Raw genomic sequence first — 13,613 nt, forward strand, 5'->3', positions numbered from 1 at the left:
ATTTCTCTTGGGTCATGGTTTGGGCCTTTTCAGTATATTTGTACACCACGTAATCAGATGACCAACATTAAAGGTTTCAGTGACTCACACAGCGGATCGGTACTATCTTGGCACTCAACACAGGTGACTTCCAAAAACATACCAGGAACGAACGCTGATGAATATGAAGCAGATCCATCATCCAACACCTGTCTGTACAGGTGTTTTATGGGGGATCTACGTAGACTGTCGAACAGATATAATGCAGGTAAACCTGATGCAGAAGCCACCAGTTATCAGCCACTCTCCCCAGCCAGCAAGCGAACGGCAGGTGACGACCCAATCGAAGTCTGATACAAACGCTGAGTGTGAATACAAAGACTTAGCCGTAGCAGTATCCCGCAGCCTGGGACCAACAGAGATATATTGCCATCATGAAGTCTACGTACTTGCCGATGCTCCTTCTCTGCGTCTACTTGGTGAATGCAGAGAGTAACGAGGTCGACTCTAGGGAAGAAGTTGAAGAGACCATCGTAGAAGAGCCCGCAGGAACAGGTGAAGAGAGTGAAAACAGCACTGCTCTCGGTGAGGTATGTTTCAGAGCTTTCCTGACGGTGTCATGCTGTAAATTCGCCAATGTTCATCACCTGACCAACAGTAGCATGAGTTACAATGTAGGTAAAGCGCTATCAGATAAAATCCATTAAAAGACAACTCCTAAGCTGTATTTTCAGAAGTTTACAGACATCCTGATACAATAAATCCCGAATCGAAACATCCCTTCCCAATTTTTAAAGTGCAGGCACTAAATTTTACAGATCCAGAACATAAATCCAGCTAACCATTTAAATATTGTCATGTCCTTGCTCCACTAGCACGTAAAATCTCCAAAAACTACTTAAAACCACTCCAGTTTAACAAGATTACTCATGCCTGACCAAGTATCTGCCACTCTGAAACCCCTTACCCTCTCCTTTCATCCACCCCAGACTTATAAATCATCTTGATCAACCTCTCTTGATCCGTTCTGTGTAAATAATAGAACTATATCAACAATCTATCTTTCACTTTGAATTACAACCTTTATAGAACTACACCGTCTTCTAGTTTTTCTCCTTATTTTTGCTCCTTCACATCGCATATTGATCTAAAAAATATGTGCAACAGTTGGATATCTTTACTTCTGAAACGTTTGGCTTAGTCAGAAGACTTCAGTCTAATATGGAGGTGGATTCTGCTTTTGTTGTCTCAGCTGATCTGCTGCCTCAGATATTGACGTCAACTCTGTATTAGACTGCCGGTACTGTTTACCATTAATATAATGGTCTAAAACTTTACATCTTCACCCCCTCACTGCTTCCCCCATCACTGCAACATTCATGGATCAAACCTCGCACCCACACAATACCGTCAACACCACTATAGTACTTCGATACGTTCCCTTTGACAAGATATTTTCCACAGGCTCGTCAGTACTCGTTTTTTTTCTTCTCTCCTATATACGAGCAATCTGTCGACATACACACTTCCAAATACCTAAACTGCATTCTCTTCCTACTTACACTTCCCTTCGAAACTGACCTCCAACGTTTTATATACAGGACTTCTACTTACTCGCATAGGCTTGCTGGCTCTTATAGTCTTCATTCTTTTACCCACCATCGCTAACTCATTCAACAACTGCAACCATTTCTGAATCTCCTAAAATCATCAGCAAAGAGTAAATGTGACAACTGCCATTTTATGTCAGATTTATTATTTGGGAGCACAGCTCTACCTAACACTAACATTCAGTACAGGCAATTTGATGAACAAGACACTTGTGTAACACTTAGGTATCTTTATTATCCAAACGTTTCACCTGCATAACATATTTCTTTAGTTGAATACAAGCGATTACAATACTGGAGATTAGAAATTGAGATGTAATTTTGAAGTGATCAGTCCCTCAGTGTTATAATAGCTATATTCGTCTGAAAAAGCCTGCTGCGCAGGCGAAGCGTTTTCAAAACAACATATCCAAGTGTTTCACGCGTCTTACTAATGAGCTGTAACACTCGCTCTTCTACAACCCGATCTATAAGTGCATTAAACAATCACAAACACCAAACATCAGTGTCAAAATAGAACTTTTACTCTCTTTATAAAACCTATTTACAACTTTCAGCAGTTTACCATTTAAGCCATACCTTTGCAACTCAAGCCAAATCTCATTTCTGTTCATTGTGCCCTATCACGTGATTTTTTTTCAAATCCATAAATGCAGCAAACACTTTCTTTCCTTTATCAAAATACTACTCACATATAATCTTCAATGCTAGTATTAATACACAGATCTTATTCCTCTTCTAAATCAATATTTGTTCCTTTTTAATCATACTTTCTGTTTTTCTCTTCACTCCCTCGACTCCCACAGCTGATGAACCATTACTGGAATACTTGACGATACTCTCATTGTCCTTCTCAAGTCTCCCAGCTCCGGCTGACAGACTTCAACACATTGTTTGAGCCACATCCTGCGTGATGAAATATATTTTTGTTCCCACTGTTAACTACCATATAAAATAGGATAGCAATTGAATTTAATAAAAGAAAAATATTTTTGATAAGCACTAACACATATGATTCTCATTCTCTCCCTTTTGTTCCCTTTTCATACACTTCCTTCTTTCATTCATGAATATATTAAACTATGCACGAATTCCAAAACTGTATTCCTACCTACATTCAGCATCTTAGTTTTAATTTCATTTATCCCCACTCTAACACATTTAGCGCAATTGCTGCACAATCCATTTCTTCCATAATAAATGCGACTCTCTTCTCCTCCTAAAAATTTCATGCTTCCCAGCCCAGTACATAAAAATTTCGCTTCCATGTCGTCTTCTATTTTCAGAAAACTTTTCAAAATATTCTCCCCATCTCTTTCCTACTTCCTTACCCGACATCTCACCACTTCCACTTGTAAATGACAAGTCCATTTATTCCTCGGGAGTTTTCTAATTTCTCAACATCTCATCAGGACTGTTTATCAGCCTCAGTAACTTATGCAGACAATGGCTGCCCCTGAATTATCTTTTACCGTTCTTTTGCACCCCTTCACCCCTCTTTGCAATCTCTTTTCCATATAATCCGCCTTCCATGTAATATTTTTGCATTTTTTGTAATATTTTTGCTATTTTTTCATCATCACCATTTTTCACATTCCAACAATCATTCCTCTTCCCTCCAGCAGCTTCTCTCCTGTAACCACAAACCTCTGCTATACACTCTAGCAACACACTCTTAAATTTAAACCATACCTCCCAACAGTTGTTCGTACCTCTTAATTCCTTTTACTTTTATTTTACTAACATACACCATTCGTCTTTTTCTTCCAGCTTCCTATAACTTTGTTTATTACTAAATAGTGATCAAGTATCAATAGCTCCTCTTGCAACATGGACATTACACACAAAAGCCTACCCATCATCCACTTTATATACGTAATAGTACATGTGCCAAGAGACTTCTCACATTGAGCACTGTCATACCTGGTTTACGTCTTTACAATTTTATTCTTGAAACATGTATAACCTAGTATTAATCATCCTCTACATAATTTTATAGGTCCTCCACCATCGCCTATATACGACTCTCCAAGTTTTTTTTAGTAAACGAAATACAAAGGCAAAAGGGACGCTATAAGTTGACTTAATCAAGTGTTCATTATGCTTTTGTATCTGTTTGTTAATTGTCAGTATCTTATACTTCCTACGCTCAGTAGTACTAGCAGTAATAGCAGTGGTATTAATAGTAGTACTAATTCAGTACTATTAGTATTCATAATGAAATTGAGCATATACAGTAGTGTTTTTTCTTTGCAGATTATGGAGCTGAAGAGGGAAAAAATAAAGAGAAGTGGACCACAAGAAGTAAAACAATAACATTACTGAGATGACAAATACAACACAAGACTCGGGGACTATGGCACTACTCCACAGTCAATACAACACAAGACTCGGGGACTATGGCACTATTCCACAGTCAATACAACACAAGACTCGGGGACTATGGCACTACTCCACAGTCAATACAACACAAGACTCGGGGACTATGGCACTATTCCACAGTCAATACAACACAAGACTCGGGGACTATGGCACTACTCCACAGTCAATACAACACAAGACTCGGGGACTATGGCACTACTCCACAGTCAATACAACACAAGACTCGGGGACTATGGCACTACTCCACAGTCAATACAACACAAGACTCGGGGACTATGGCACTATTCCACAGTCAATACAACACAAGACTCGGGGACTATGGCACTACTCCACAGTCAATACAACACAAGACTCGGGGACTATGGCACTACTCCACAGTCAATACAACACAAGACTCGGGGACTATGGCACTACTCCACAGTCAATACAACACAAGACTCGGGGACTATGGCACTACTCCACAGTCAATACAACACAAGACTCGGGGACTATGGCACTACTCCACAGTCAATACAACACAAGACTCGGGGACTATGGCACTATTCCACAGTCAATACAACACAAGACTCGGGGACTATGGCACTACTCCACAGTCAATACAACACAAGACTCGGGGACTATGGCACTACTCCACAGTCAATACAACACAAGACTCGGGGACTGTGGCACTACTCCACAGTCAATACAACACAAGACTCGGGGACTATGGCACTACTCCACAGTCAATACAACACAAGACTCTGTGACTATGGCACTACTCCACAGTCAATACAACACATGACTCGGGGACTATGGCACTATTCCACAGTCAATACAACACAAGACTCGGGGACTATGGCACTATTCCACAGTCAATACAACACAAGACTCGGGGACTATGGCACTATTCCACAGTCAATACAACACAAGACTCGGGGACTATGGCACTACTCCACAGCAATACAACACAAGACTCGGGGACTATGGCACTACTCCACAGTCAATACAACACAAGACTCGGGGACTATGGCACTACTCCACAGTCAATACAACACAAGACTCGGGGACTTCGGAACTGCTCCACAGTCAATACAACACACGACTCGGGGACTATGGCGTTACTCCACAATCAGCGCAACTTAAGACTCTGGACTGTGGCACCGTCCCATGGTCAACACAAGACTCTGGACTATGGCATTGTTCCAGAGTGAATGCAGCACAGGACTCGGGGACTGTCGCACTGTCCCACATTTAACATAAGACTTTGGATTGTGGCACTGTAACACAGTCAACACAACGTAACACTCTGGACTGTGGCAATGCCCCACAATCATTACAACACAGAACTCCGTAGACACTGTGAGACAGTGCCTACGGAGAAATGCTGTCTGCACTGCTTTTCCAGTCAAGGACTTGGGAGGGATTTTAAGATTCAATAGTCACACCGAATGATCTTCACTGAAGTTTGTTATAAAAGAAATTCTAAACATTTCATGTCTTTAACGTAGCTAAGGCTTGATCTGCAATAAAGATTTCTTACCAGAGTAAGGATTATAAACATGTATGTACGGAAGGTTTTGACACTTGAAATCTGTTTAGACCTTTAGACACGGGTTCTGACTGCAGTCCCAACAGAAAGTGTTGCCCGAAATACTCTGAATAACCATGGGCTTTCTATATAGTATATCATTAACGTCAGCTAGGTCTGTATAGGTCGCATCATGTACTTGTATAAATAAATATTATTATTATTATTAGTGGTAGGGGCTTGAGCATCCAGCAGGTTGGTGTCAAGTGGTTTCAGGGATATGACGAGCTGTTGAAGTGTCAACAACTTTATATATCATGTTTCCTTATTTCAGGGAATTGAACAAATTGAAACCCTACTTTATGAAGACTTTTCCTACTCGGTAAAAATCTGAAAATCATCTAAACTAGTGGGAACTGTCTGAAGAATACCAAGAACAAAACTTTAATACTTGGGGATGGGGAGTATTTGTCAGGTGAATTTAGAATCGAGATGTGATTGCAATGTGATTGATGTTAAAATCAGCATTAAGCTTTTTCAGCATTATCTTCATTAACAACAACAACAACAGCAACAACAATAATACTAATACTACTACTAATAATAATAATAATAATAATAATCCGGCAACTACCCTCAGATGAAAGGTGTAATTTTTTTAATGATTCGAAAGTATTGGTCATGGATTTGTTGTCCACGGAAGCTTTCATTTTGAATTCGTTAAATCTAATATTAGAATTTTTCTAGAAGACTCCAATAAATTATTCTGCATTTATGATGTGAAAAGTAAACTCTCAATACCGTGGCTGGAATAATTCACAGTTATTCTACAAGTCGTTATTTGTGCTCCAGTTCCCCGAATTAAGCCTGAATGCCTTCCACATCCCCCCCCCCCAGGCGCTGTATAATCCTCTGGGTTTAGCGCTTCCCCCTTGATTATAATAATAATCTACAAGTCGTTTGAACGTTTCGCTGCGTCCTAGGTCAGTATCTGTCCAGGACAGATCGAAACGTCGTCTAGTTTCCTCTCCTGATTATGAGTTAGCTGTGAATTATGCCTGTTTCTTTTTTTTTTTTTTTTTTCCATTTTATTTTTTTGGGGGGTTTTCTCTCAGACGACGTTCCCGGGAAACTAAGAGAATCTGACGAGAACTACATCGTCTTCACTTCCCAGTGCACTCGACTGGCTGGTTGTGTTGCACAGAATGGAGCCTGCGTGGCTGCCTGCAACACTGCCACGCAATTCCAAGTTACTGGCGGCTGTAATGGAACGGGATGCTTGTGTTGCGCTCCAAAGGGTGAGTGTATTTCTCTCTCTATCTCTCTCTCTCTCAATATTACAGTACCACCCTCGAAAGGTCATCCATTCAGCTAAGAATTTCAGTATATATACAGTGAATAATATCAATTTTATGCCCACTAAATTACTGTAAGTTTACTGCAGTAAATTTATGTTCCTCTGTTTATAAAGATACATCCAAGAGATTAAAACTATGCAAAATTGTATGTTAAAAAAATATCTTATTGTAAATAAAGCTTTGTCTCACTTTTTAGGGAAAAGTTTTGCGGAATACTATATTGCACGGAATACTACGTTACATGGAGTACTATATTAAATGGAATATTATGCTGATATTTATCAACTTATAAATTACTACCCCTCCAAACAGCGTGTAGCGCTAACGCCAACTGCACTAGCGCCAGTGGTGCTTGTCAAGCTACTGCTTGTAATACACTTCAGAAGACGATCGCAGGTGGATGTTTGGGCCAAAGTTGTTATTGCTGTGCTACCAGAGGTTGGTGCGACTTCCAGTTTTATTAATGCTGATTATAATGCTTGCGTTGGTGATAATGTTAATATGTACAAACACAAATTTACACACACACACACGCGCGCGCATATACAACAGGCCTAGTGTCTAATCGACATGTGCCTAGGACAAAATAGTAACTAACACATACACATAGTGTCGACCCCTGTAACCACACACAAACGGTCTCATGTCTTTGTTACGTTACAGATTGTGAGCCAACAAATAAATGCAAGCGTGCTGGTGGTTTTTGTGCTTTCACGTGTACACATGGGATGGATGTGATCCCGAGCGGCTGTACTGGCACAGCATGCCTGTGCTGTGCAAAACGTAAGTTATCTCTTCATTCGACATGGCGCAAACGAACACACACACACACGGAGGGGAAGAAGTAATAGATAAGAACAGTGCTCGGTATCTCTATCAGGCATTGATGATCTTTTCATCAGACTGATCAGGCCAGCAACCAGGAAGGCTGGTCCGGTACCAGACCCTGCGGCAGTTACCCCTGTAAACTTCAGCAGGAAGATAACAGATGGTGTGAGGCAGAGATACACAGTGCTCTTCATGCATTATATGTTTTCCTCGTGTGTGATCTCTTGTTCCATGTAGATAAATGGCTCAGAGAACAGACAAGTTGATAGATTAGACACATGTGCAACACTTGGGTCTGTATTGTGGAAACGTTTCGCTACACAGTGGCTTCATCAGTCCGATACAAAGAAGAATGGTGAAGATTTGAGACACTTATGCAACACATGGGAATCTTTATTGAAGAAACGTTTCGCCACACAGTGGCTTCATCAGTCCAGTACAAAGTAGAAGTGGGTAAGGAGAGTAGAAGTTTGAGGTAATCAGTCCCTCAACCTGGATTCGATGTGTTCAGTCCATCACTCTTGTAGGAAGTGCAGCATAGGGCCAGAGAGGTGGCTAATATACTGCGGTGAGATGAGTTGAAGCAGGAGGAGGCGGGATCACAGTGGGACCTGCCACTAGTGTAAGAAGGTCGTAGTCCAAAGGTTGGGCAAGCGTTGAAGTCTTTGTACCAAGATTCCATGATGTTGCACTAGTGGCAGGTCCCACTGTGATCCCGCCTCCTCCTGCTTCAACTCATCTCACCGCAGTATATAAGCCACCTCTCTGGCCCTATGCTGCACTTCCTACAAGAGTGATGGACTGAACACATCGAATCCAGGTTGAGGGACTGATTACCTCAAACTTCTACTCTCCTTACCCACTTCTACTTTGTACTGGACTGATGAAGCCACTGTGTGGCGAAACGTTTCTTCAATAAAGATTCCCATGTGTTGCATAAGTGTCTAAATTCTTCAACTTGTCGGTTTTCAAAACCATTCATCACATGGTGAAGATCAGGAGTCTGATGTAATATCTCCATCAATCTTGAGAGACGGACTGATTATATCAACTCCAGGCTGGGGGACTGATTTTTTCAAGCTCATTCTGATCTTCCACGTTCTTCTTTGTATTGAGTTGATAAAACCACTGTGATCATCATCCACCGCGACCTGGTCCCAGACCATGTTTCTCTGTTGATAGCCCGATCAGTCAGGCTGTTGGTGCTATACAACATTAATATATAACTTGGTTTCACTCTGTTAAAAGAGTAATTCCATGACCCTCATCATATAAAAATTAATTATTATTTTCATTCCTGTCTAACACCATTAAAACTTACCACTTTAGCTGTCACTACATATCAACCAACGAAATATACTGAAAAGAGTCATTACAATTTGGTACACGCTACCGACAAAACGAGAATTTAGACATGCAACACCTGGGTACCTTTGAGAACGTTTCGCCAGTTAAGTAGTTTCATAAACTCCATACTGAGAAATTTTGATGGTGTTGAAAGAAGAGATAGTGGAGGATGAGATAATCAGTCTCTCAGCGTTTCAGAACTATATACAGAAGAGAGTGGAAGATGAGGTGATCAGTCTGAGGGACTGATTACCTCATCCCCTACTGTCTTCAGTTTCAACACTTCCAAATTCCTCTGCACTAGATTGACAAAGCCATTTGCTGGCGAAAATTCTTCGAATAAAGATGCTGCATACATCTCTAATTTCTCCATTTTCATATTATTTTCATGTTTTTTAATAATTTTCTAGCTTTTTTCAAGATATAATTTTATTGAAAAAAAAAATGGAAATAACATTTTTACTAAAATCTGTTAATTTAAAGTACAAGGTGTGTATGTCAGTTTTGTTTTTACTGAAAGTTTACTTAATTATTATTGTGGACATTTAAGCAATGTTTATATTAATGTACATGTGCTAAATGTTGTCTTAATGATCAACATGTAGTCGATAGACTTTAAGCCTTACAAAGTAAACTAATAATGGGGCTCTGGTGGCCTGGTGGTTAACGCTCTCGCTTCACACGGTGAGGGCCTGGGTTCGATTCCCAGCCAGAGTAGAAACATTGGACGTGTTTCTTTCCACCTGTTGTCTATGTTCCCCATCAGTAAAATGGGTACTTGGGTGTTAGTCGACTGGTGTGGGTCGCATCCTGGGACACTGACCTAAGGAGGCCTGGTCACAGACCGGGCCGCGGGGGCGTTGACCCCCGGAACTCTCTCCAGGTAAACTCCAGGTATACACCTAGAGTTGTACTCACCTAATTGTGGGTGCAGGAGTCGATTCATAGCTCCTGGCCCCGACTCTTCACTGGTATCTCTCAGTGTATATACACACTGACAGTTTATTTTAATCCCTATTTTTGGAAATAAAGTATCTTTGGCTTATAATAGTACAGGTGATATATAGTCTTACTAACTTACGCGTAGTCGACAGGCTTCAAACTTAACAAAATAAACTACCACATTAAGCATGGATACCCCAAAAACCACTATAATAATGTACACAATATAATAATATATATACATGTATTACAGAATGTGGTACGAACTACGAATGTAGAGAACATTACGGATCCTGCGTGCGCAGGAGGTGTAGATCATTTGAGAAAGAAATAAGGTTTGGCTGCTCTGGACAGGGATGCCGCTGCTGCGCAATGATGAGTGAGTACATCGTTAGAAATGCACGTAAAGGATGGTAATAATAATGATTTTAAATATATATATATTGTCTTTTTTGCTTCATTGGTGCCCCGTATTCTAGTTAACAACATTCACTCTAAATTTATGAAGCATTGAGGCGTTCATACGTCTTATTGGCCAAATACATGCTTAATATAAATCGTATATATATATATTATATATAATTTCCTTGCATTAATTAAATTATAATTCTTAATTCAGCTTCATAAAAGGTTTGATATACATATATGGAATTATTTTATATCTTGACCCAGATCGTGACTCAGGAAACGGGACAGACAGCGAAATAAACGGAAACGTAATTAACGAAGAACAGCAAAATGATGAAGAAAATGAGGAGTGGGAGAAGGACAATGATCTTATTGAAAACGATGAAGCAGCAGAAGACGAACAAAAGGAAGAAGCTGTAGTAACAGAGGTTGAAGAGATACAAGAGGAGACAACAGTAGAGCAGAGGAAGATTTAGAAAGCCAGCTAGAGCAGCTGCTGCAGCTTCTTACACACACACACACACACACATATATACGCGGGGCCAGGAGCTTGGACTCGACCCCTGCAACCTCAACTAGGTGAGTACATACACATACACACACATATATACACACACACACATACATACACACACACACACACACACACACACACACACACACACACACACACACACACACACACACATACACACATACACACAGCTCAATTCTAAACAAATGAAAAGAGAGAGTCAATTAATATTTTGTTACGAAGCACTTCATAGAGTTTATATATCAGTACCTGATGGTCAAGCCTCGACCCGCCGTCAGCGAGGCCGAGCTTATCCATGACTGACCAACCTCAAGCCAAGGCTGCACCAACCTCAAGCCAAGGCTGCACCAACCTCAAGCCAAGGCTGCACCAACCTCAAGCCAAGGCTGCACCAACCTCAAGCCAAGGCTGCACCAACCTCAAGCCAAGGCTGCACCAACCTCAAGCCAAGGCTGCACCAATCTGAAGCCAAGGCTGCATCAACTTTAATCAAAGGCTGCACCAACCTTAAACAGCCAAATCATGTCAGTCTGTAAAAAAAATTAAATTGTTCCTGAGGAATGCCCAACGAAATACTTGGCAGGCGGTTCAAAATACCACCAGTGAAAAGTAGGGGCACCATTGGTACACTAAGAGAAAACACCATAAGTGCCCGGGGCCCAAGACTGTTCAACAACCTCCCACCATGCATAAAGGGAATTACCAATAGTCCACTGGCTGTCTTCAAGATTCTCCAGGAATATGGACCACTACGTTCAAATTACTTCTTCCTCCTTCCCCCCTTTGCCCCTTCCTTCCCCTCCCGTTCTCGTTCCCCCTCTCCCCTCCCTCTTTTTCATTCCCCTCCTTCCTCGTGGACGTTCAGATCTATCCCTCCACATCTCCTTTCCTCAACGTTTTGAAAGTGAAATGTCCTCTTTCTTCCCTTCACCATCCATTCATCCTGACCTACAAAGTTCCCAGTATTACAGGTTGTTATATACTGTTATTTTTAGCTTCAGGCCTGGCATTTTTTGTGACTTTCAGCATTGTTTTGATATTTTCATTTATTTCATGCAAATAAAAAATAATACTAAAGGTGTTTAGTTATTTTTATAAGTAATTATGACACTAAGACCTCATAAAATGTAAACACAAAATTTATTATACGAATTGCAGGGGCTGTAATAAACATGGAGTGTTAGAGATGACATGAGCTTAAAGGTACAGTTATTTTCACGAGAAAATTAGAGAGTTCCAAACGTTGTGTCGGTGAGAAACAATTAATGCTGTATATTAGAGGACATGTCATGCTGTATATGAGGACACGTAACACTATGTATTAGAGGACACATAACGTTATGTATTAGATGACACATAACGTTATGTATTAGATGACACATAACGTTATGTATTAGATGACACATAACGTTATGTATTAGATGACACATAACGTTATGTATTAGAGCACACTAATTTGTATCAATGGTTTAGAAAGCCGACAAGTTGATAACTGAGACACTTGGGCAACATTAGGGAATGTTTATTCCCGAAACGTTTCGCCAGCCAGTAGCTTCTTCAGCCACTTCCGTAGCTGGCAAAAATAACAAGGGAATATATTCTTGTCAAAGTTATGAGTGGCAGGAGGCCAGGGCGGGAGGTGCCAGTGTGAGCGAGTTGTCGCCCTAAAATATATGGATCAGTTACAGTCACAGATACGCTGGCAGCTTGTAACAAGGATACAGTTACGGTGAGCCAGATAACAATCAAAGCTCTGATCATTCACACTTGACAGCCATGTTTATAGACAACATACTTCTCAACTTATATGGAAGCCGCAAATAAGATGATTTAATCCAAATCAAAGGCTCGGAAACATGACACGGATACAGACGAAGTTACTAGTGCTCTAGTATCATACATTACCACGGATGTGTTGTCGTGCCGAGGAGAGTGTCACTGTAGTGCCAGGGACATTTTATTTTAATATATTTCAGTCATTTTAGGATTCTTCTATGCTCTGTGTGTGCCAACATTTTCCTGTTATCTGAATTATTTTAGATAATATACATGCCAAGAATACAAGGTTGTAGCTGATTACATCCTGTCTGTCTCGGTGCTAAAAAGACTAGGAATGAAAGGGCACAATACCGTGACTGAAACAATGCACAAATAACCCGCACATAGGAGAATGAAACTTATGAAGTTTCTGTCGGACCGAAACGTCGTCACAAGTTTCATTCATCTATGTGCAGGTTATTTGTGTAGTGTAGAATATTAGAACTACGTTCAATATTTTCCATCGTTTAGGCAGTTGTCTCTTTTCCAATGATTTGCTGGAGATTTTTTTTTCTAGGTTCCCACAATATTTCTACATTTTGTTTATAGAATTTACTGTGAAACATTGCCAGATATCATTACATTTTGAATATCCAATTTTCTAAATATATAATTTTTCATTTCTTCCCAAGCTGTGCAGATGTTATTCAATCTCCTTCAATAGCCTCTACTTCCTCGTCTTTCCAACGTTATCTCTGATTCCACAAAGATCAACTTGAACCATTTGTTCAGTTCCCCCACAGATCTCATTCCAAGATCTCCCACCTTTCTTCTTTGGTCTTTCTACCTCATCCGTTAAGATTATCTTCGTTAGGTAAGACACATATGCAACAGTTAGGTATCTTTATTTTGAAACGTTTCGCCTACACAGTAGGCTTCTTCAGTCGAGTACAGAAAAG

The 13,613-nt window shown here is 40.4% G+C and overlaps 1 protein-coding gene across 1 annotated transcript; it reads left to right on the forward strand.

Moving 5' to 3' along the window:
* Window positions 1-253: 253 nt before the first annotated feature.
* Window positions 254-11,043, forward strand: LOC128699248 (uncharacterized). The gene is made up of 6 exons (XM_053791850.2): window positions 254-564; window positions 6,594-6,776; window positions 7,149-7,274; window positions 7,500-7,619; window positions 10,207-10,332; window positions 10,626-11,043. The coding sequence occupies exons 1-6, from the start codon at window positions 414-416 to the stop codon at window positions 10,835-10,837; spliced, it is 918 nt and encodes a 305-aa protein (XP_053647825.2). The 5' UTR covers window positions 254-413; the 3' UTR covers window positions 10,838-11,043.
* The last annotated feature ends 2,570 nt before the right edge of the window (window positions 11,044-13,613 follow it).

This window comes from Cherax quadricarinatus, chromosome 61 (genome assembly GCF_038502225.1).
Source record: "Cherax quadricarinatus isolate ZL_2023a chromosome 61, ASM3850222v1, whole genome shotgun sequence".
NCBI lineage: Eukaryota > Metazoa > Arthropoda > Malacostraca > Decapoda > Parastacidae > Cherax > Cherax quadricarinatus.